The sequence below is a fragment of the Rana temporaria genome, chromosome 7 (genome assembly GCF_905171775.1).
Source record: "Rana temporaria chromosome 7, aRanTem1.1, whole genome shotgun sequence".
NCBI classification, from domain to species: Eukaryota; Metazoa; Chordata; class Amphibia; order Anura; family Ranidae; genus Rana; species Rana temporaria.
The window spans coordinates 108,206,770-108,232,886 of record NC_053495.1 but is presented as its reverse complement, the minus strand read 5'-3'; the positions used below and the strand labels follow the sequence as shown (position 1 = coordinate 108,232,886).

Genomic DNA, 26,117 nt, shown 5'->3' with positions numbered 1-26,117 from the left:
TCCATTCCTCCAGAGGAGAATCCCTCCAGGAATGGTTTAAAGCAAACTTCTTCATTCAACCCCGGGGGCAATGTTGCCTGTAATGTATAGATCCAGCGTAATTCCAGTTGGAGAAGACTTTTATTTCAGTCTCCTCCTCTGGGATTAGGATGGATCTGATCCAAAATAAGAAATTTGACAGTAGGAAATCTGGGCCAGATTCACAAAAGGGATACGACGGCGTATCTGCTGATACGCCGTCATATCCCTGTTTCTATCTATGCGACTGATTCATAGAATCAGTTACGCATAGATATCCCTAAGATCCGACAGGTGTAATAGTTTTACACTGTCGGATCTTAGGATGCAGTACCGCGGGCCGCCGCTGGGGGGATTTTGCGTCGTAAACCAGCGTCGGGTATGCAAATTAGCAGTTAGGGCGATCCACAAAATTTTTTCCCGTCGTTACGTCGCCTCAAGTGTTAGTTTGCCGTTGCAAAGATAGGGCTGCTTTTACAAAGTGTAAACTTAGTACACCATGTAAAAGTATACCTGTCTTTCCCGCGTCGCTTTCGATTTTTATTTTATTTTTTATTTTTCCCGGCGCAAGTCTTTTTTACCTGTCGCGATTCACAAAACGTTGGCGCGTCGTAACTTCGCGCAAAGCACGTCAGGAAATTTGCGACGGGAGCATGCGCAGCACGTCCGGCGCGGGAGCGCGCCTAATTTAAATGGGACTCGCCCCATTCGATTGGGCCCGCCTTGCGCCGGACTGATTTAGGATACACCGCCGCAAATTTCCAGGTAAGTGCTTTGTGGATCGGGCACTTAGCCAGAAAATTTAGTGTAACCTAAATCAGTTACGTTACGCTGCGCCGCCTGGCTGTGAATCTGGCCCTCTACCTCCATGCACTAGCTGTGTGTGGCGTCCCAAAGGGAGATCCACATCATTGGTTTTCATGGTTTTATTTGTCGGTATGCCCGCTGCCCGAATGGTAATTTGGTTTTGCCTATATAAAAGCAATCACAGTCGCAGCGGAGCATATACACAACACCAATGGTTTTGCAGTTTGCAAAGTGTTGTGGATGAAGGGTCTGACCATTCGGCAAGAGAGGGTTCTTGTCCGTATACATGTAACGACAGTATTTACTAGACATGTGCATTCGTTTTCGTTAGAATGCATTTTCGTTCGAAAATCTGTTTTTTTCGTTATCGTTTTAACAAACGATAACGAAAGTGCAAGGAACGAAAACCGAAAGATCCGACATAAAAAATGCTTTATTTTCGTTTTCGTTGCGGTAAAAATTTGATATAGAGAGATTCGACATTATAGGGAAAAGATTTGACATCATAGAGAAAAGATTCGACATTATAGAGAAAAGATTCGACACTATAGAAATAATAGATTCGACATTACAGAGAATAGATTTTGATTTATGAGAAAATAGATTCGACATTATAGAGAATAGATTCGACATTATTACTAGTCATACAACATTAGAATTCTTGTAGGCGGAATATTCGAACGGAAATGTACGATTCGACGTAAAGATTCGACGTTCCGTCTAATATTTTTTGGCCATTAGACAGAAACCAACAAAGATTCGACGTTCCGGCGAATATTCTTTTGACCATTCGACAGAAACCAAGTATTATTGGATTTTCTGACGAAAGCTATTCCCCAACAAAAAACAAAATAAATCAAAACGATTTTCGGGAGTAACTAAATAAATTTATTTTCCAAACGAAAACGAAAAAAACTTAAAGAAATATTCCAGTCTGCACATGTCTAGTATTTACAAGCCCTGCACATGAATGTCTCTCGAGCTTTGGAGGGATCTGCCCCTGATTCTCCCTTGTACTCGCTTGAGATCAATTGATCTTTGATGGATTTAACCCTCCTTAATGAGAATTGGGGACGCTCAGGTACAAATTGTCCTAAGATTGAATCCGAGAGTAAAAGGTGCCAGTATTTGTTAATGATGTTTTTCACAGTACCTTGTTGGCTATTATATCGAGTTATAATTCTAACTGGATTACTGACGTTTTTGATTTTCTTAGAATATAGGATTGCATTTCTTTCTTGTATGGCTACCCGCTGGTATGCTCTCTTCAGACAAGAGTGTGAGTAGCCCCTACGTCGAAGCCTATCTCGTATTTTTAAGGCCTGTTCCTTAAAATCTGTATCATCTGAGCAATTGTGCCGAATACGCAGGTACTGTCCATAGAGGGTGGAGTTAACGAGTGCCTGAGGGTGGAAACTAGTCGCGTGTAGAATGTTGTTACCTGCAGTAGGTTTCCTATATAATTTACTGCCTAGTTTGTGGCCCTCGTCTCTATATATTTCAATATCTAAGAATGTGATTCAATCTGTCTCAAAGTTCATATGCCATGTTGTGTGTAAACCAATGTAGGGGGTACACAGACTACAAGGACCTCACAGTTACACTATATACTAAATTGTTACATACTAAATGTTACATAGTCCTGAATGCTGCTCTCTATATGGTATGTGGTAACTGAAACAGTCCAATCCACTGTTCTTTATACTCTATTACATAGACCTGACTGATGCATTCAATACATTACATTGTATTGATCCCTGCACCATATATGCTGTGCCGTACGTTACACATTTGTAACCATTGCGTTTTATTCACAACTTTTATAAAGTTCTTATTTAAGGTAGAAGGGAAAAATGGGTGCCATTCTTAGAATCAGTAGGTCAAATATACTCAGGAACCAGTCTAATATTTGAGGCACCAAAATGTGTGTTGGCCTGTGTTACCATCAGATATATTAGATAGGGATATCTGACTGCTGCTGTTCATAAACATCAAGCAACCATCATATTAAGGCTTTGACCAACTTTGTGAAATGTAGGAAAGTATTTGTTATTGTGCTTTCTTGCTGACATGATGAATATCATAGTAAGCATTATGATGATAGTACACTTTAGTAGGGTTTACTGTGAACAAGGGTGCTTATCAGCACTGTAGAACATACAGTACTTTAGAACTGCTGAGTTCTATAATAAATAAACCAGGTGGTGGTGCTGTAGGACTAGTAATTTAGCACTGATCCTCATATAAAAAACAGAATGCAGCACTTATATATAGTTCACTGAGAGTAAATCTGTGAAATTATCGGGAAAATTATTATGTAAATGAATGTCAGATATTTTTATACCTCCGTGTCATGTTGTTTTGTTTCCTGGCAAATGAAATTGCCATTTTTTAAAGATCAGAGTGTTAGCAGCTGATGTATTCGTTTAAGTATTTCAGGACTCGTTACGTATACGTTGGTTATTTTGTTATTGAATCAATACAAATAGGTTAGCTTTGCTTCTTGTAAAATTATAATCGATCCTAGATCCCTAATCTATGGTGCAGCTGATTCTATTATCATTTGTGAGTCATTACTGATACTGGCAGTTCCAGCTCTTATGCCCCAAACATTATGAACAGGAGGTTAGTCCATAAAATAAATAAGGATGATTAAACTGATTTGCACATAAGGGTAATTGCAAATAACACAGTTTTGGATTGATCTACATATAGCGATGAAGACTTGTCCATTCTGCACACAATCATTGCTGTTTATTAATCTCAGTTGTCTGGATCCTGAATTGTGTGATTCTTCACACATCAGACAGATCTGTTAGGAAGTATTCAGGCCAAACAAAAAAAATTTGATTTATCCAGGGCTACCTGAATATTTCCATGCAGATCTGTCTAATATGAGAAATATCACATAACTCTTTTCTTACGCAAAAAAGATTAGTGATTAATACTTTTTTTTATTATCTGTAGATTAGATTCACATTTATTTTCCTGTTCGTTTAACTGGCTGGACTTATTGGGCCAGATTCAAAAAGAATTGCCCTGGCGCTGCGTATCAGAGATACGCTTCGCCGCCGTATCTTACCTGGCTCTAAGTCGAATCCAGGAAGATTTTGCGCCGTAAGTTACGGCGGCGTAGTGTATTTCTCGGCGCATATTTCAAATTGGCCGGGTAGGGGGCGTGATTCATTTAAATGAAGCGCATCTCCGCGCCGATTGAAATGCGCATGCTCCGTTTCGAAATTTCCTGCCGTGCTTTGCCCGAAATGACGTTGCCCGAAATGAATTCTAAATTCAGAATTCGACACTGGAACGACGGCCATACTTTAACATGGCAAGTCTATCTATACGCCACAAAATAGCAGCTTTAACTATACGCCGGGGAAAGCCGACTAGCGACGACGTAAGAGAATGCGACGGCCGCGCGTACCTTCGTGGATCGACGGAAAAAGCTAATTAGCATACCCAACGCGGAAAACGACGCAAACTCCACCCAGCGAGCGCCGAAGTATTGCACCTACGATCCGAAGGCGTACGAAGCCGTACGCCTGTCGGATCGAAGCCAAAAGCCGTCGTATCTTGGTTTGAGGATTCAAACTAAAGATACGACGCGGCAAATTTGAAAGTACGCCGGTGTATCAGTAGATACGCCGGCGTACTTGCTCTGAGAATCTGGCCCATTGTGTCTTGTTCAACCAGAATAACTATGTATAAATACATTTACACTGATGTCAAAAATATTTCAAACTTATTAATTTGCTCTATCCGCAAAGCATTTTGCACATCTCGATGAACATTTATGTAAATCAGTTTGCAATACATAACTGTGCAAACAGATTTGCTCATCCCTCCCAAAAAATTGTATACTCACCTTTCCGTAATTTTCCTTTCCTGTCGCATCTTCATGGCAGCATACAGATGCCCACCCATCTGAGGTGAGGTATATATATACTGAGAATACCTGGGCGGGGGCCCTCTCTGGGCTTAATAGCTACACGGCGGGGCCACAACCCAAAGGTTTATGCTGATATGATGCCACAGGAAAGTACCTTACAATACATACAATACTTATATCATTTGGGGGCCATGATTCTGGGCCTTAATACAAGTAAAAGTTTTACTAGCAAGACAAGAGGAAAGAGAAAAACAAGAGTTTAATTTACGGCTTGTTAACTAAATTAATGTACGATGTATCTAATTATTTTGTCTTACAGGGAAGGACAGCAGTCCCCTGAGCCATGGCAGAAAATGTATGGTAGATGTTCAGGAAATGAGGTCTATCATATAAAGATGGAGGAAAGCATATTTTTTGCAGAATATGAAGGGAAAAGCTTCACTTATGCATCATTTCATGCACATAAAAAGTAGGTATAACTTCTGAAGGGTATGGAAGCTCTGAAATGTCTATTAAGAAATCCTGTACTTTTCCCTCATAACAAATTTGTTGCAAATTACCATTGATGCATCTTTAGATAAAGATGCATGAATGAGCAGTTGCAGGTAAATATGGGCAACTACTCCAAGGCCACCAATTCAAGGGGTCCCACCAGCACAAACAATATAATTTATGTGGTATACACAAAGTCATCAGCATAATGGTTGTTGCCCTCTGTTGCGTAGTTTTGCTATCTCATTTTCTACTCGATATGCTCATGGTATGAGAGCCACCCATGCAGAACTGACCCTTCTCTCTCTTTTCCTGCACACTAGGATGTAGAATCTGATACAAGATTACTGTAGCAATTCACATGTAGCAGATTTTTAGACACCACCATTGGCTACTCTGGGTTGTTTCTTATCCCCAGTAGACTTAAGACAGAGGCCCGGATTCACAAAGCACTTGCGCCAAATTATCTCAAGATACGCCACGTCAGTGCAAAAATTTGCGCTGTCGTATCTGTGTCCCGGACCCACAAACTAAGATACACCTAAAAACAGGCTTTAATCCGCCGACGTAACTTGCCTACGCTGTCGTAGCGTGGACGCACATTTAGGCTGGACGCATTTGGCGCTCTCATTGTTTAGCCATTCAAATATGCAAATGAGGAAAATACGGAGATTCACGAACGTAAGTGTGCCCAACGCAGGCTACACGATGTGCGCGTAAGTTGTACGTCCGGCGTAAAGTTAAGCCCCATAAAGCTGGTGTAACCCAGCAGCAGACATGCAAAGGTCTGCACCAGGGAAATCTGCGTATTTTACGTTGTTTACGTTGGATGTGTGTCTGGCTGGGTGTAGGTTATGTTAACGCCGTAGGCAGTGATCCGGCGTAGTTTAGGGAGTTGTTTCCGACGTGGTTTTGAGCATGTGGAGAGGGATGCGTCCACGTCCTGTGATATCAGTAGTCAAACGAGCAACTGCTGGTTGTTGGTTGTTTGTGCTATGTACAGTATGTGTCAATATGGGCAGCACATATGATTATGACAACTGACAAGTAAAGTGAATAACATTGATTGAATGTTTTATTTCAATGGCGCCTGAAAGTAGGTAAGATATATTGGACACTAAGGGATCAATTTACTAAAGCATTTAGCTTCTAACCACAGCTTGTTTAATTAACCGCTTGCCGACCGCCCACCGTAGTTTTACGGCGGCAGGTCGGCTCGGCTGCGCAAAATCACGTAATATTACGTGATTTTGCATTTCAGCCACTAGGGGCCCCCTGCTTGCGCCTGCTGCTGATGCGCGTGCCTGGCGGGCGCGATCACTGCCGGGCACCCGCGATCGCGCGTTACAGAGCGAGAGCCGGGAGCTGTGTGTGTAAACACACAGCTCCTGGTCCTTTCAGGGGGAGAAATGTATGAACAGCAATCTGTCATTTCCCCTAGTCAGTACCACCCCCCCTTCAGTTAGAACACAATGAGGGAACATAATTAACCCCTTCCTCGCCCCCTAGTGTTAACCCCTTCCCTGCCAGTGACATTTTTACAGTAATCAATGCATTTTTATAGCACTGATCGCTATAAAAATGCCAATAGTCATTAAAATGTGTCAAAAGTGTCTGAAGTGTCCGCCATAAGGTCGCAGTACCGATAAAAATCGCAGATCGCCACCATTACTAGTAAAAAAAAAACGGGCACATTTTTTTTGAACATGCTCTATTTTTAACAACGTTTTTCGGGTTGTACAAAATGGTCGTGTGTGGGTTTTAACGACGTGAAAATCCGCGTTTGCTCAGAAGAAAGTCTATCTATTTATGCAATAGATAGAGGGAACCTGTAAATATCTTTCAGGATAATAATTTAGTTATATTTAATAGCCTTGTAAAGTGCTGCTGATTCTACACAAATTATGAGATGCGAGCGCTCGTTCTGGTAAAACTACCGTTCTTAATGGAGTAAGCACATTCATCACGCTGTAACAGACAGAAAAGCGTGAATCGTCTTTTACTAACACGAAATCAGCTAAAGCAGCCCAAAGGGTGGCGTCATCCGAATGGAACTTCCCCTTTATAGTGCCGTCGTACGTGTTGTATGTCACCACGCTTTGCTAGAGCATTTTTTTTTTTCACGATCGTGTGTAGGCAAGGCCGGTTTAATGATCGGGTTGAAAAAAAACAACGTTTTTTCTAGAGCCCGAAAAACGGTTGTGTGTACGCGGCATAATAGTTAGAGCAATTACAAAACTGCAGCCCTTGTGGCATGTTCCCAGTCTGCAGTGGTCAGGACTTATCAGAAGTGGTCCAATGAAGGAAAATTGGTGAACTGATGACATGTCATTGATGTATATGGGAAGCGAAAGGTATGCCTGTGTAGTCCAATCCAATAGAACAGCTACTTTGCTCAAACTGCTGAAAAAATTAATGCTGGTTCTGATAGAAAGGACACAAACACAGCTATTAGCTTCAGCTTTTGTAGGTAAAATGGTAATAAACCTTTTTATAAAGCCACTGAAATTATAAGCCTCGGGTGATACCCATGCATGATGAAGCGAACCCTCCTACATTTAGCTGCAGCCCTCTCTTTTCCTGAGCCCCCTAAAGTAAACAGAGCAGAGCCTGTTTTTCAGCTTCCAGGAGGCAGGGGGTGGGGATATAAGATAACACACGCCCCCCCCCCCCCGAAAAAGCAGGATTTTGATACTTTTTTTTGAGGGGGTGGCAATGGCGGTAGTTGAGGGGGGGTGGCAGCTGTGTTATTTGAGGGGGAGGTGGCAGTGGTGGTGTTGAGGGGGGTGGCAGCAGTGGTACTTGAGGGGGGTGGCTGTGGTGGTACTTGAGGGGGGGTGGCAGTGCCATCCTCTCCCTCCACCACCTGTGCCTCTTACTGATCCCATCCTCCCACGCACCACGGCCACCCCCCCTCAAGTACCACCGCTACCACCCCTCTTTAAGTACCACAGCTGCCACCCCCCCTCAAGTATTACCGCTACCACCCCCATCAAGTACCAGCGGTGGACTGGTAGTACTTGTGGGAGGTGGCAGCGGTGGTGCCATCCTCTCCCACCACCACCTGTGCCTCTTACTGACCCCATCCCCCACCACTGATCTCATCCCTATCCCCCCATCACCTCTGTTGTAGAAGTAATGGGGGGATAGGGATGAGATCAGTGGTGGGGGGATGGGATCAGTAGGAGGCACAGCCAGGTGGTGGAGGAGGATTTTTATCAATTGCTGAGCTGAGTGATCTCTGAGACTCTGACTGTCACTGTCACATTTTTTTTGTAGTACACGCTATAGGATGGTAGGAGATTTGGGACACCTTTGAGGTACCCTAGGAGAGCAGTAAGGAGGCACGCATAGCGCGCTGCAGTGAACAGTGGCTGTGGACATTGTCAGTCAGAAGTGCAGTCAGCAGTATCAGTAGGGCAGTGAGCAGTGTCAGCAGGGCAGTGGATGGTGTCAGTAGGGCAGAGGACGGTGTCAGTAGGGCAGAGGACGGTGTCAGTAGGGCAGAGGACGGTGTCAGTAGGGCAGAGGACGGTGTCAGTAGGGCAGTGGATGGTGTCAGTAGGGCAGTGGATGGTGTCAGTAGGGCAGTGGATGGTGTCAGTAGGGCAGTGGATGGTGTCAGTAGGGCAGTGGATGGTGTCAGTAGGGCAGTGGATGGTGTCAGTAGGGCAGTGGATGGTGTCAGTAGGGCAGTGAGCGGTGTCAGCAGGGCAGTGAGCAGTGTCAGCAGGGCAGTGAGCAGTGTCAGCAGGGCAGTGAGCGGTGTCAGCAGGGCAGTGAGCGGTGTCAGCAGGGCAGTGAGCAGTGTCAGCAGGGCAGTGAGCAGTGTCAGTAGGCAGTGAGCAGTGTCAGCAGGGCAGTGAGCGGTGTCAGCAGGGCAGTGAGCGGTGTCAGCAGGGCAGTGAGCGGTGTCAGCAGGGCAGTGAGCGGTGTCAGCAGGGCAGTGAGCGGTGTCAGCAGGGCAGTGAGCGGTGTCAGCAGGGCAGTGAGCGGTGTCAGCTAGGCAGTGAGCGGTGTCAGCAGGGCAGTGAGCGGTGTCAGCAGGGCAGTGAGCGGTGTCAGCAGGGCAGTGAGCGGTGTCAGCAGGGCAGTGAGCGGTGTCAGCAGGGCAGTAAGCGGTGTCAGCAGGGCAGTGAGCGGTGTCAGCAGGGCAGTGAGCGGTGTCAGTAGGCAGTGAGCGGTATCAGTAGGCAGTGAGCGGTGTCAGTAGGCAGTGAGCGGTGTCAGTAGGCAGTGAGCGGCGTCAGTAGGCAGTGAGCGGCGTCAGCAGGGCAGTGAGCGGCGTCAGCAGGGCAGTGAGCGGTGTCAGCAGGCAGTGAGCGGTGTCAGTAGGGCAGTGGACGGTGTCAGTAGGGCAGTGGACGGTGTCAGTAGAGCAGTGGACGGTGTCAGTAGGGCAGTGGACGGTGTCAGTAGAGCAGTGGATGGTGTCAGTAGGGCAGTGGACGGTGTCAGTAGGGCAGTGAGTGGTGTCAGTAGGCAGTGAGCGGTGTCAGTAGGCAGTGAGCGGTGTCAGTAGGCAGTGAGCGGTGTCAGTAGGCAGTGAGCGGTGTCAGCAGCCAGTGAGCGGTGTCAGCAGCCAGTGAGCGGTGTCAGCAGGCAGTGGACTTTTAATTACCAAATAAAAACCCCCAAAAATCAAAGCAGATAGATAGATAAAGGCTACTGAGTGAGCACTGCACATACAGTAATTATGCCAGGATGGTACCGTAGGGAGAACACTAGACTGCAATCTTCAGCCATGTCCCGACTCCCTGGAAAGACCAGCATGACAAACCCCCACACTGGAGAGAGACTGATCTGTAGGAAAGTAAAGAGCCTCAGCTCTGCACTCACCCAGCGGTCACGGTCGGTGTCCCCTTAGTTTGCACGGCAGGCTCTGTACACCGGCTGTGTTTGTTCCTCCCGCTTTCCAGACAGGTCACATGCCGAGGCTGTGTCTGCATGAGTAGGCACACTAGCGCGTCTCTCCCCCTCACAGCACACAGTCACCCTGCTGTAATGTGTTGTCACCGCAAATTTTACACAGCGCCGGAGATTCGGCCAGAGCGCCGGGCAGTGCAGGGAGGGAGGGAGCCACCTGCACGGGGAACTTCGGAGACTATGCAGCTCTGTGTGTGTCCGGGGCTCAGGCAGACGGATTCCCGTACACAGGATTCTAAACCCGTACCGTACGAGTGGCAACCCTGCGCACCGCATCAGCCAACAAACACTGTGAGTGACAGTCAGGTGGGCCCCCCGGACTTACAGGGCCCGGTCGCAGCTGCGATTGCTGCGACTATGAAAATTCCGCCACTGCCTGTAGGTATAAAGAATATCTCCTAAACCTGTAAGGTTTAGGAGATATTCCCGCCGCAATGCGCTGCTGACTGCAGCGGCACATGCGCAGCGGGGATCCTCGGCTAAAGGGCCGGCAGCCGCCGGACCTTGCCGGAGAGAAGTCTCCTGCGTGCGTGCGCGGGAGTGACGACATCGCCGCTCCAGCCAATCGCAGCGCTGGAGCGGCGATACCCGGAAGACACGCCTGAGGAAAGATGACATCTCCCTCGGCGTAGGCCAGGTTCGTTCCAAGGTAAGTATTTCATAATCAGCTAGTATGCGGTGCATACTAGCTGATTATGGCTTTTGCTTTTCAGGTTTAAAAAAAAAAAAAAAAAGACAGTGGGTATACAACCGCTTTAACATACATACATATGCACACACACATGCATACTGTACATACTGTGACAGTATGCGAGGTGCGATACATGATCATAGGTACATTTCACCTCGCATACGTTCCATTATGAGAGACTGAACCGGAATCCATTCCGGGTTTTACAGCCTCTGGGCCTGGCTAGGATTCCGGTCCGGATGTTTGGGTCCACTGGAGTCCACAATCAGCTGGACTTTAAATGTCCAGGAAGAGAGCACAACAGGGCTCTGGCTTGAAACTCAGGAAGGGACCTGAGTGAGGGGAGCGCTGAGTGCTGGATTGAAAAGGTTTGCTTTACTGCATGTTTTGTGGGTGTCAGGGACTAGCCCCACACTGTATAGAGAGGAGATCCTGTTTGTTTAGTTTAGCGCCGGACGGCAAGGATTTAATTTACTGTTTTGTTTATTTTAATCTGCAAACCGTTTATAAATAAAATCTGGCATCCGCCAGACTTAAAAGAAAGTGCCTGCTTACAGACTGTGATTTCAGAAAAGGTGATCCCCACAAGCTAATCCCTCACAATACACACACACACACACACACATATATACATACACACATACACACATACACACACACACACACACACACATATATACATACACACATACACACATACACACACACACATACATACAATAAATAGATAGTCATAAAAAAAAACGACATTTACCTTGGCTCTTCCTGCCGGGTACTGCACTCTAGGGGGAGACAAAGAGCACACACTACTTTCATGTGACAAGCTCCTTCCCTGCACAGTTCGGCTGACGATCGAGGAGCTCATCTCAGCCGCCCCTGCTGCTCAACTGCCGATCCTTCTATCGAAGAGTGCAGGGGGCCCCTCAAGGGCCCCCTGCAGCAAGGGGCCCGGTCGCCATTGCGATCTCAGCGACCCCTATAATTCCGCCACTGGCCTCCATCAGTGCCGGCCCAAGACATTGTGCTGCCTGGGACCAAGAATGAAATGCTGCCCCTCTCCCCACCAAAAAAATCACGTCATGGCTCTATACATGTATAAAGAGGACCTGTCATGGCTCTATTCATGTGATAAAGACAAAATTGCTTAAGGAAAGCAACCAATGGTTAGACTTTATAGGCAACACAGACAGGAATAGCAAAAAATATATAATTTTATTACAAAGTAGTTACATAAAACAACATTAAAAAGAAAACCATACAAGATGTCAGGTATGTATGTTGCCTATAAATGTCCCCTGTACGTCTACGCGTTTCACCATGAGGCTTCTTCAGGACAGACAAGAGAAGAAAATAGTCAAAGTCATCCGAACCACATAGGTATAGGTATAGATATATCCTGTACACAGGCTGTCTCCCGGGGGCAAACGCTGCTATCCAATCTGCCATAATAAGTAAAAACATTGTACCGGGGACACGCACGGGGATGGGGCGGTATTAAGATCATAAGAATTTGTGGGTAGAGTAGGAGGGAGCGGCAATGCAGAGGGCTGGAGAGGCGGAGTTTCAATCGGAGCCCAGAGCTAGGGGGAACAGATTCCAACAGGCAACCATTCTCGGCACAACAGGTTCCTCAGAGGGAGCGGCGCCTGCCTTTCTCACTCGCAGACTGCTCCCCTCCGGCTGCAAGTGTCCTCACAGGCAGCAGAGTTGGCTGTCTGGCGGGCGGCAGAATGCTGCCCCCCTAAAAGTGCTGCCTGGTACCCATGGTACCACCCGATCCCATCATAGGACCGGCCCTGGCCTCCATAGTGTGTATGTGTCTCAAATAAGAGCACTATGTGTCATTTCTGTCTTCTGCTTCATTCCTCTGCTATCAGCATGAATCACTTCTGACAAGTTTTCCTGACGCCAAGAGAAAAATGGTGACAGGGGAGGGACCTCCCACAGATTTTACAGCCTCAGTTCTGTCTCTATGTGCTGTGCGTGTGACAAGCTTTATAAATTCAGCATTTTGAATGGACTTAGAGAAGAGATGTCCACAGAGAGTACAGTTTATATAGGAGGATTTGTTTAATCTCTGTTTATCACCTGAGGCCAGTCACTTCACTGGGTATTTGTAAGGGTTTATGACCACTTTAAGACTGGGTTCACACATACGCAAACACAGACATTGCATGTGATTTGCACCCACATTGCTGTGCTGATCACATGCGATGTCTGTGCAATGAAAATTCAGCCATACAGTTGAATGGCTGAACTCACATTGAATTCGCACAAAAAAGGCGCAGGAACCTTTTATTCCCCACACTGAAATCGGATCACATGGGTGTTCACACCCATGCGATCCAATTCCTGTCCGAATTCACAGTTTACACTGCGATCTGTAAACCGATCTGGGGGTGTCATTAACTTTGTATTGACACCTGCAGTGGATCACAGAGGGCAGTGTGAGTGAACTGCCAGCAGGGGAGATGCGATGCGGGAACTGGCACTTTTAACTATAGTTGTTTGAATATACAAGTGTTGAATTTCCTTTGGTTCTTCCTTGTCCCCTACCCCCTCTATGACAAGGCTAAGGGGAGTGTCCCTAACTGTGTTAAAAGGTGTATGTTTTGTACCTAATAAACAGTTTATGCTCTGCGTGTTTAACCCTCAACACCTGTGTGGCTTGTCTTGTGATTGAGGGGTTAAGGGCTGGTTATGGCGAGTCTGCAGGCTGCGGGTGCGTTTGGAGGACACAGGTCTGGTGGAGGTTCCCATAACGGCTATCTGAGATCTGTCACAGTATTTTCACAGCAACTCTCTGGCATATACTAGAGATTGTTATCTCTTCTAGTGGCTCCTTCATATTGGGAACCTGGCCTTTACATTACCTAATATTTATTCAACATCCTTGAAAAACTGCAAACATCTTTGCTTAAAAAGAATTCAGAAGTTGAACATTGTTTTCATGACTGCAATGTTATTCCATTCAAATCCAGATGAATGTAGAACAGAACTAGATCTCAGGACTATCTGAGCTTGGAGGTTAGTGTGCAGCATTCTCATTTCTGTGCATTGTAATAGAATTCATAAAGCTCCTGTATGATTAGCATGTCAAAGCCTTTTCATCTCACAGCTTCCCTGCTGCCCTCCTTATCTTTTAGATTTGGTGTCTGCCTTACCGGTGTTAGAAGAGAGGATAACAAAAACATCTTGCTAAACCCAGGACCGCGTTACATCATGAGCTCTTCTGACACCTGCTTTTATATCCACGTGACCAAAGAGGAAAATTCTGCTTTTAAACAGCATGAACAGTTGGAAAAACTATGCAGATACAAGTCATCCTATCATGGCCCATCCAGGCTACCAGTCCACAGTATAATTGCCAGCATGGGTTTGTATGATTAAATGTTCTTTTAAGTGATAATACTATCTCGATAAAAATAAAATTCACTGCACTGTCAAACGGTTCATTTTGTGAAAGACGAAGATAACAGCTCATTTATGTATGATGCACTTTTTATTTTTTGTATTGTGAACAAGCAATTTTATTTTCATATGCTAACATGGATTTCTATATTTATTTATAAACGTTAAAAGGAACATTTGCCTTAAAGTGATATTAAATCATATACTGTATATATGTTTTTACATTTTAGTTGAGAAAGTTCAGACTAACATAGTATAGTCTTCTTTCTGGAAAATGCACTTTACCCTTATGATAAGGAGACATACATGTGTGTATCCATTTAATATTGCCTGGAAAGTCAAACCACTGCACTCTCCGTCCAGCAAATTGAAAGACGGTAATAGGTGTAGCGCCTGGTTACTTTTCAAAACCGGTGCTATTGAAATTGAGAGGGGGTCACAGAGTTTAGTAACTCTGACCATTGTTAATTAGTTCAAATTTGGAGCTTCTGTCCCAGCTTGGCTGTGCTGTGGGCTCATGCTGTTGTTCCTGGGGTGCAGTTCCACCCCTGGTTGGCAGGTGGCAGCAGTGGAGTCAAGGTCTGGATACTTTTTCCCAGCAGCCTATCAGGAGGAGGCTTCCTCGCTGTGCATGTTGGGGAGGGGTATTTATGGGGCAGGCGCCATTTTCCTGGGTCTTTTCCTCGTGTGGCACCCACCTTCAGGGTAGCCATTCCACAGCGCCCCGGCAAATGGCCTTCCGGCCGGGGTGCATGTGCTACGCAGAGATCCTTGCTTCGGGACCACGTTGGCCCGGAGCAACTGATCTGCCGCTTGGGACTCATTAATCGACTGGGTCCCACCTAAAGAGGTCCTGGGCTGTCTGTCCTTTTTCATGGAGGAAGCTGTCCAGTGGAGAGTCTGCCTGAGGAGTGCCAAGAGAGGCTGGTGTTCCAATAGGGGCCTGACCATCCATCGGGGACAAGGGGAACCAGAAACTGAGAGGCTGGATGTTGGTCACCTATCAGTCGGTACCCTAAATTAAACTACCTGAAGGAGATCCAGGTGTTAAGTCCAGCCAAGGGGACTTTGGACCACTATCCGCAACCATTGGGAGGGTCTGTGGCAGAGACTTAACCCCAAGTTCGAGTATCATTCTGGCTGCCAGGCTTGTGAGAGAGGCCTCTTTAGGTGTGCTATACCCATTCCAGCTGGAGTGGCAAAGTAAAGTTTGTCGTTGGAAGCAGGACTGTTTCCGTTTACCTACACCTGAATCTGTGTTCTCCATCTCTGCTGTTCCTTTATTCTTCACCAAGTTCAACTGTTTTACCTTGTTGGGTAAATAAAAGCGCAAGAAAAAGACACCTGCTGTGTGGACATTCCATTACCACGCTCTCATCAACTACCCTAGATGGCGGAGTCACAGAGGTAACATGCCACCCAAAACAAACCAGGAGCTCCTCTGGGGGTAGTGCTACATAGGTATCGCTCCCTACTCTCACTCCCACATGGGCTTGTGGGCAGGGCCTGGACGTGGGGTACCTTTTGCACACTCATCAATGCCCAGGACCAGGCAGAGACTGCGGCCATCTGAACAATATAACATTAAGGCACCTCCTTGGCTTAAAGATGAGCCTTCACTGTATGCAGTAAAAAGATTTCCTCTGAAAAGTGACTTTCCCCATGTCACTACACACTGTAACTTGAATGTTGCATTAGGAGGGAAGTGCTGAGACTGCGCTTACTCTACCAGTCCAGTGTACCTCTGTTACCTCACTCCCAGTCACAGAATGGGTCCCTCCGTGCACCTAGCATGGACCTCATGTGATCACTTATTAAATCCTTTACTTCCCATTCCTCATGGCCAAAGATCTCCATAAAAGGTAAGTTTGGTTTCCGGTTGCTATTGGATACCGACCACTGGGGAGGGAGCAAGACAATAACCACCTTGCTACCAGAGGACCTGTCACCTTACCAGGTACCATGCCTAATGAATGGTTGCTTGTTCCTTCACTCGGTTACCCATAGCAACTGCATTCTAACAACTAACAACCCTTTTTGTAACAGTGCTACTTCATTCTCCGTATTGCTTGTTCTATATGTACGCAGAACCAACATCCACCCTTTTGAATAACTTCAGACCAGGATTAGAATAATAAATGTAACTTTGCTGAAAAGTTTGCAGCATACCAGTTCAATATGAACAACATCCTTTTCCCTAAACTAACTATAGTAGTGTTTCTGTCCAGACATACCTCTACTGGGTGATGTGAGGTAAGAGTCCATTATACTGTAAGATTGTCCATGACTTGGAAGTCCTGGTGTCTGCAATGGGTTGGACCCAATACCACAAACAGATCCAACCAGTACAGGAACATGAACAAGACCCTTAGACCTCAGTCTTCCCCTTTTTATAGCACGGGTGGGCTGGCTAGGACCAAAAAAGCCCGGGAACTGAGAATGCGACAATTAACACTTACCTAGGCTGGGCCATCCACTAACTCACTAGTACCAATAACTACAGGTTTAAGTGGAGTTTATGTTGATCTAAAGCCAGGTATAGTGTTGGGCGATCGGTTCGGCCCGAGCATAAGTTAGGGACGAACATTAGCTGTACGCCCCGTTCGGGGAGTACCTGAATTTGCAGGACGTTTGGGAGCATTCACCCCATCAATGGCTCTGTAATGCACCGTGTGCTGCACAGTGCATTCACTGAATGCTGCACAGTGCATTCTGCATCCTGATTGGGAAAAAGCTTTGCCCAAGCAGGGCACAGTAAAAGCTGGTTGTTAACGAGCGGGCCAGAAAGCCAGCTGTGGCATCCTTAACAACCAATGAGTCATCAACTGTCAATGGGCTTCCCTGCTGACAGCTGAATAATAAAAAAAAAAAACATTTGCAGATAAAAATTCTAAAAAAAAAACAGTCCGGTCCCCCCCCCCCCCCCCCAATCCATACCAGAGCCTCATCTGAGCACACAGCCTGGCAAGTCATTTATGAATGAGTTGTCTCTTTTTTTATTACTTTTTGACACTTTTTTGATGAATGAGTAGGATACTCATTCACATAGGGGCAGGATCTGAGAGCCTCCTTGTTAAAGAGGCTTCCAGATTACGATAAGCCCCCCTCCCACAGACCCCTTCAAGCGCAGCCCAAGGTTGTGGGGAAGAGACCCTTATCTCCATTAACATGGGGACAAGGTGCTTTGGGATGTGGGGGCAGGGGGGGGGGTGCTCGCTCGTCCCCCTTTCCTGACCAGGCAGCATGCTCAGATAAGGGTCTGGTAAAGACTGAGGGTGACCCCATGCTGTTTTTTTTTTCTTAAATAGCCAGGTGCCTGCATTTGCAACTGCGAGTCACTTTAAATATGATTTGACTATTTTTTTTTTCTTTAGAAATTTAGGGCCTGATCCACAAAAACCCGGCGGAACGTAATTTTTCCTATTTAAGTTACACCGCCGCAAAATCTCTACCTAAGTGCCCGATCCACAAAGCACTTACCTAGAAATTTTGAGCGGTGTAACTTAAATCCGTCCGGCGCAAGGCGTTCCTAATTTAATGGTGCGAGTCCCATTTAAATTAGGCGCGCTCCCGCGCCGGACGTACTGCGCATGCTCCCGACGTCATTTTCCCGACGTGCTTTGCGCGGTTTTACGTTGCGCCGTGTTTTGAGAATCGCGACGGGCGTAAAAAAAATAAATAAAAAAAAAATGACAGTGACGCGGGGTAGAAGGGTCTACTTTTACAAGGTGTAAACAGTTTAGGCCTTGTAAAAGCAGCCCTAATTTTGCGACAGCAAACTAATACTTACGGAGAAAAAACGAAGCGTAAAAGCTTCGTGGACCTCCGTAAGTGCTAATTTGCATACCCGAAGCGGCATTTCGACGAGAAATGCCCCCAGCGGCGGCTGCGGTACTGCATCCTAATATCCGACAGTGTAAGTCCCTTACACATGTCGGATCTTCTGCCTATCTATGTGAAACTGATTCTGTGGATCAGTTCCATAGATAGAAACAGGGATACGACGGCATATCAGTAGATACGCCTGCGTATCCCTTTTGAGGATCAGGCCCTTAATTTTTGCTGCAGTATGTTCTATACATGCTATAGATGCTCCACAAAATGATCATTAACAAAAAAAATTGCATTGATACATGTCCCCTAGGGCAGTACCCAGACCCCCATACACCTTTTATGGCCAATTTCTTGCATATAAGCCTTTTAAAATGGCACTTTTAATTTCTCATGTTCGGCTCCCATAAACTTCAATGGAGTTCGCTGTTCGGGGAAGAACTTTTCCTCTGTTCAGGAGTTTTCTACCCAGGTGCTTAAATCTCATACATTTAAACAAGTTAGTGTAATTTCAAAATTCACTTTCATTCTATTTGAATCTATAGCTTTCATTAAAAATTATATCTAGTAATCCTGCCTTGAAAGCCCTGTTATGGTACGTTCAGTTATATTGTGACAATGCTCTGCCCCTGTCTCCAAAATGGAGACTATAAAAAATACGCTGTTTCTCATTGTGCAGGCAATTTCCCTTATTACTATAGCCCTCCTTGGGGGGGGGGGGTAAGAAAACAGGAAAGAGAACTTGGGCCTCTGTTAATAGAGGGAATTCTCTTCCTGGGAAATTAAACAGTAATCTAATGAAATTAGTTGTAAGCAGAGAAATTACTACAGCCCACATAAAAACATTAACTATGCGTATATTAATGCGCACCAGTGATGAAATGACACAAGTTTTTTATAAAAAAAATAAATAGAAATAGCATATACATCAATGTACATCACAAATGGATGAAGAATCTCACGGTGAAGATATCATAGAAGCTGTATGAACCATCACAGGAAATATGCCTTCAAACAAATGGTAAACATGCTTACCTGTGGACCCAGTTGTTCACGACCAGGGATCATTCAGGCATAGATGTCCCAATCTTATGGGCAAACCAAACGATCCAGAGGATCCGGAGGTAATCCAAAGGTATTCAGTAAGGTCTTGATAGTATTAGCCCAAACTGGGGTGACAATGACCAGAGAGAAGAACCGTAAAAGATTCACGTCCACAGAACATGGAAAGAAAGAAAAGAGGGGCTTCCAATGGTGCAGGTCAAAAAAGGTGGATTTTTATTAATAAAAAAACAACATACAAGTAAAAAGTGATCACAATTAGGTAAAAACAATATGGGGAGTGGTGTACCAGGCCCATATTGCTTTTACCAGGCCCATATTGCTTTTACCTAATAGTGATCACTTTTTACTTGTATGTTGGTTTTTTATCAATAAAAACCCACCTTTTTTGACCTGCATCATTGGAAGCCCCTCTTTTCTTTCTTTCCATGTTCTGTGGACGTGAGTCTTTTACGGTTCTTCCATCTGGTCATTGTCACCCCAGTTTGGGCTATTACTATCAAGAGCTTACCAAATACTTTTGGATTACATCCAGATCCTCTCAGTAGTTTGGTTTGCCCATAAGATAGGGACATCTATGCCTGACTGATCCCAGGTCATGAACAACTGAATCTACCAGTTCCATTTGTGACTACTTCCATCCAGATTCCATCAAGGAGTACTTTGAGTTTCTCTGGATTCCTTAGATCATCCGGTCTACCCACCGATTGGGAATACCCATGTCTGATTGATCCATTGCCGCTGACAGCCGGGTCCAACGGTTCCGGTAAGCGTGTTTAAGTCATACCATTTGTTTGAAGGCATATTTCATCTGATGGTTCATACAGCTTCTATGATATCTTCACCGTGAGATTCTTCATCCATTTGTGACGGACATTTTTTTTGTCGGAGCCATGAATACAAAATCAGTGGTGATGGAGAGATCTTTCAACTGTTGTCCAACCTGCCTGGAACACAGCTTTTCAACAGCAGAAACTGTTGTGTGGTACTGGAGCTCAGAGTCAGCTTATCTAACACATAACAAAAAGATTTAACTCAACAATACAAGGAGAAGAGTACTGTAGACGCTATGGGTAACCGAGTGAAAGAACAAGCTACAACATACAGGTTACAGTGTGTAATGACATGGGAAAATACTTTTAATGGAAACTCTGTATGCTATTTTACTGCACACAGTGAAGTCTTATCTAAGTCAGGGACTGCCTTATTGTTAGATTTTTCACATGACTTTATTCCCCGTCTGGTCCCGGGCATTGATGAGAGCACTCCATGCAAAAGGCATACTGCTTGCATATGTGTTTTTGATGCTATTTTGACGCAATTTGTGGTGCATTTTTCACAGGACATATGACTCAAAAAATGCCACACGGGGCGTTTTTTTATGCATTTTTATGTGTTTTTGAACCGTTTTCAATGCATTTCAATGGAGTTTTTTTAAACTAACATAAATATGCACCTAACATAATACTAACATAAATATGCACCAAAAATGTGGCAAGCATGATTTTTTACACCGCAATGGAAGTGCGACGGACCAGTGTGTCGACATACATAGAATTTGTAAGGGATGCATTTTTCTTCAGCTTTTCTTGCACTTTTTTTAATGCAAAAGTGCTTCAAAAACTGCTCAGCGTTAAAGCAACCTAAAGAGGAGTTGTGGAGAACCACATTTTCTATATTTTTCCAACTATGATAAGTTGTAAGCACACAGGTTGCAGATATACTTTGTAACAATGTGTTAATTTCATCTGTAGGCACAGTGGCAATAGATCTACAGGAAACAACCTGCTATTCCACCAGTGGGCCGGCCCTTTCTCCTCCATCTGAAGGTTGTAGAGAAGAGAGAAGACCCAGTATTGCACCAGTACTAGAGCTTGCTGACAATGCATCTATACAGCCATGTGATCTTTTGAGTGACCAATCAGAAGATGAAGCCAACCCTTCTGATGATGAATGTTCTGAAGCCAAGGAGTATGTATATTACAAGAATTTAAGTGCTGTATGTTTTATTTTTATTTTTTTTAATCCATCCTAAATTCATTTTGAATCCATTGGATAAAGATTTGTCCAGCTTGTGTGCAGATTCACATACAGTTAAAGCGGTAGTAAACCCTCCCTCATCAATAGGATATTCATAATATAATGAAAGACAAGGTAATTAGCAATCGATTGATCACATTGTATATAAGTAATTGTTTTATATTACTGCATATATTCTTTATCTTGTAAAAGTTTTTTCTGCATATTAGCTGGCGCCATCTCCACTGTGGTTTTCCACATCTGAAACTATCTTTATTTCAGCCCACAGTACATCCTCATCTCGATAATCCCCTGCATGCACCTTAGTAACAAACCGTTGTTCTATCAGTATGGGTCCCCCCGCTCTGTGCTGGCCAGCGCTGTTCTATCGAAATGTCCAACCAAAAAAATCTCTGCTAAATAATACACCCGCCCCTTTCTGCTTCTTTGCTGTATTGTTGTGTTGCTGTGAGCGCGGCCAGCGCTGTTCAAACGAGATGATAGGACACCATCTGTCTCTCCTCCACCCTGTGACGTACAAGTCACATGGTACCATTCTGAGGAAGCATCGCGGGATGTCGGGTCTGACGTCTAAAACAGGAAATGACGCAGCCCAGACATAGGCACTGAATTTTACCAGCAGGGTCTCGGCTTGCTGAAATGAAAGAGGATACGGCGCATGTGCGTTAGACGTCATGACTCGGCTAAATATCGATAACTGGGACAGGAGGCAGGTAGAGTAAAAATTAACAATGGCAATTAATTTTAATTAACTAAATACAAAATGAAGTGCAAAGTCATAATTTTGGGTATACAACTGTTTTAAACCTTCTTCCAATAAGCACAACTGTATGTAAAGCCATGGAAGTAATTAAATAGCATGGAAGTGGGAAAGCAGAGACATACTGGAGATTTACTAATTCCGGAGAGTGCAAAAGCTGTGCATGGTTGCTAAACAGCTTCTAACTTTAGCTTGTTCAAGTAAAAGCCGGTTCACACTGGGGCGACCTGGCATCCGACTTCAAGTTGCCCCAAGTTGTGCGGTCGAGAAAATTAATGGAAGTGAATAGGAGCCGTCTAAATGTACACTACTGAAGTCGCTCCGACTTCAGAAAAGGTTCCTGTACTACTTCAATCTGACTTCTAGGCAACTTCTAGGCAACTTGTACCCATTGATTTCAATGGAAGTCACCTCAGAAGTCGGATCACTGTTACATAGTTAGTCAGGTTGAAAAAAGACACAAGTCCATCCAGTTCAACCACAAAAAACAAAATAAAAAAACACAGTAAAATCCTATACACCCAACTCCATACCCACAGTTGATCCAGAGGAAGGCAAAAAACCCCAGCGGAGCATGATCCAATTTGCTACAGCAGGGGAAAAAATTCCTTCCTGATCCCCCGAGAGGCAATCGGATTTACCCTGGATCAACTATACCTACAAATCTTAGTACTCAGTTATATTATGTACATTTAGGAAAGAATCCAGACCTTTCTTAAAGCAATCTACTGAGCTGGCCAGAACCACCTCTGGAGGGAGACATTTTCACAGCTCTTACTGTGAAAAAACCTTTCCGTATTTGGAGGTGAAATCTCTTTTCCTCTAGACGTAAAGAGTGCCCCCTTGTCCTCAGTGATGACCGTAAAGTGAATAACTCAACACCAAGTTCACTGTATGGACCTCTTATATATTTGTACATGTTGATCATATCCCCCCTTATTCTCCTCTTCTCAAGAGTGAATAAATTTAGTTCCTCTAATCTTTCCTCATAGCTGAGCTCCTCCATGCCTCTTATCAGTTTGGTTGCTCTTCTCTGCACTTTCTCCAGTTCTCCTATATCCTTTTTGAGAACTGGTGCCCAAAACTGAACTGCATATTCCAGATGAGGTCTTACTAATGATTTGTACAGGGGCAAAATGATATCTCTGTCTCTGGAGTCCATACCTCTCTTAATACAAGAAAGGACTTTGCTCGCTTTGGAAACCGCAGCTTGGCATTGCATGCCATTATTGAGCTTATGATCAACTAAAACCCCCAGATCCTTCTCCACTACAGACCCCCCCAGTTGTACTCCCCCTAGTATGTATGATGCATGCATATTCTTAGCCCCCAAGTGCATAACTTTACATTTATCTACATTAAACCTCATCTGCCACTTAGTCGCCCAATCAGACAGAGCATTGAGGTCGGCTTGTAAATTGGAGACATCCTGTAAGGACGTTATTCCACTGCATAGCTTGGTGTCATCTGCAAAGACAGAAATGTTACTTTTGATCTCAGACCCAATATCATTTATAAATATATTGAAAAGTAAGGGTCCCAGCACTGAACCTTGGGGTACACCACTCATAACATTGGACCATTCAGAGTAAGAATCATTAACCACGACTCTCTGAATTCTGTCTTTCAGCCAGTTTTCTATCCATTTACAAACTGATATATCCAATCCTGTAGACCTTACCTTACACATGAGCCGTGTGTGCGGAACTGTATCGAACGCTTTTGCAAAATCCAAATATATCACGTCCACAGCCACGCCTCTATCCAGGGTTTTACTTACCTCTTCATAAAAGGAAATCAGGTTTGTCTGACAACTTCTGTCTTTCATGAATCCATGTTGTCTGCTGCTTAAATAGTTTTTTTCCAGCAAGAACTCATCCATGTGGTCTTTTATTAAACGTTCCAGTATCTTCCCAACTATAGAAGTTAAACTAACAGGTCTATAGTTACTTGGTAAAGACTTTGTTCCCTTTTTAAATATGGGCACCACATTGGCCCTGCGCCAATCCAGTGGTACTATTCCTGTCTTTAATGAGTCCCTAAATATTAGATACAGTGGCTTTGAAATGACAGAGCTCAACTCCTAGGATCAACACCTAGGATCCGTGGATGGATGCCATCAGGTCCAGGTGCTTTATCCACCTTTATTCTGTCTAAATATTTCTGGACCATATCACTTTTGAGCCATTGTGGATTTGGGGCTGTGTCACTCCCACCCCCATTTTGGACATGAGCTCCCCCATGCTCCATTGTATACACAGAGCTGAAGAAAACATTTAGTAAATTTGCCTTCTCTTTGTCCCCAGTCACCCACTCTAGATTATTTTGTAAGGGGCCTACATGCTCAGACTTCACCTTTTTACTATTAATATATTTAAAGAATTTTTTGGGGTTTGTCCTACTATCTTTTGCAATCTGTCGTTCGTTTTGAATTTTTGCATCCTTGATTTCCTTTTTGCATATCCTGTTATATTCTTTGTAACATTTAAACAACACTAGTGTTCCTTCATTTTTATATTTTTTAAAAGCTACTTTCTTATTGTTTATAGCTTTTTTAGCTTTGACCGTGAGCCACATAGGTTTTATTTTTAGCCTTTTAAACTTATTGCCCATGGGAACATACTTTGCAGTGAGGTTCCACACAGTCTTTTTGAAGAATTCCCATTTCTGTTCTGTGTTCATCTGTGCCAATAGTCCCTCCCAGTCCAAGTCCTGGAGAGCAGCCCTCATCCTTGGAAAATTTGCTCTCTTAAAATTTAGTGTTTTAATATTTCCTGTATGTATTTCTTGCTTATAGTTAACATTAAATGAAATCATGTTATGATCACTGCTACCCAGGTGTTCCTTTATCTGAACATTAGTAATAAGCTCTGCATGGTTTGAAATTATCAGGTCCAACAGGGCATCATTCCTAGTTGGGGCCTCAATAAACTGCACCATAAAATTGTCCTGCAATAGGTTTTTAAATTTTTGTCCTTTAACTGTCCCAGAAGTGCCATTAATCCAGTCAATTTCTGGGTAGTTAAAATCCCCCATTATTATCACCGTCCCAGACCTTGCAGCCCTTTCCATCTGTGCAAGGAGCTGAGTCTCCACCTCCTCATTAACATTGGGTGGTTTATAACAAACTCCAATGATTAATTTTGAACTACGCACATCTGTATGCAGTTCCACCCATAATGCTTCAGCCTCATCACACTCTCCATCAACCAGGTTCTCTTTCACGCTTGCTTTGAGGTCACTTCTCACATAGAGACAGACCCCTCCACCTTTCCTTTTTACCCTGTCTTTCCGAAAGAGAGCATAGCCAGGAATATTAATAGCCCAGTCATGTGAGGATTGAAACCAAGTTTCAGCAATACCGATTACATCATAGCTCTCCTCATGCATCAGAGCTTCCAGCTCACCTGTTTTGCTTGGCAGACTTCTGGCATTGGTGAACAAACACTTAAATGTATTGTTACATTTTTCTCTGGTGTTTTTCATATAATTTATAGTAGTACAAATGGCACTATTATTTCCAATGGCTGTTAATGTCTTAACTGAAGCAACAATACAGGAAGATAACATACATTTCTCAGGCAAACCCCTCCCTCCCCCTCCCTCCCACAGAGCTGATTGTTGTTTGATTGGCCACTGGAAAGCCTCCTGTCCCGGTTCAAAGTACAAAGTTCTCTTGTACTGTCCTGGAGGCAACTTAAAGTTGCCTTGTAAGTTGCCTGATGATTCATACTCAAGTCGTGTCCAAGTTGCCTCCCAAAGTCATGCTAGAAGTCGTGTTGCCCCTGTGTGAATGGGCTCTAAGCTTTGACAAAAAACAAACAAAAACAAAACAATACCTGGAAGCTGATTGGTTTCTATGCAAAGCTGCATCAGATTTTGCACTCTCTGGTTTTTTTTTTAAATCAAAAACAAGTTTATTATAGAAAAATAGAGATACAATCACATGGTTGCACACAGGCAGGTAAGTATCATTTGCAGTATACAGGGGAAAAAACAAGGGTCAGGATACAATCTTATATCAGCGTATATCAAGTTTCGGTCTAACACCAATGTACTCTAATGGCATGCCTGCCAACATAAACGTAAACAAGGCAGTTATAAGAAAGTGTTACACTTTACAATACTACATGCAGTATGCATTATTACCCTGGTAAATGTAGTCTGACTGTGCACAGAAGCATCCG

The 26,117-nt window shown here is 44.3% G+C and overlaps 1 protein-coding gene across 1 annotated transcript in view; it reads left to right on the top strand.

Annotated features, from left to right (window-relative positions):
- KCNT2 (potassium sodium-activated channel subfamily T member 2) overlaps positions 1-26,117 on the top strand; it is a 1,265,156-nt gene that overhangs the window by 657,966 nt on the left and 581,073 nt on the right. The window contains exons 15-17 of the mRNA XM_040359820.1: positions 5,037-5,186; positions 13,973-14,202; positions 20,885-21,101. Coding sequence (XP_040215754.1) covers positions 5,037-5,186; positions 13,973-14,202; positions 20,885-21,101 — 597 coding nt within the window. The remainder of the gene's footprint in view (positions 1-5,036; positions 5,187-13,972; positions 14,203-20,884; positions 21,102-26,117) is intronic.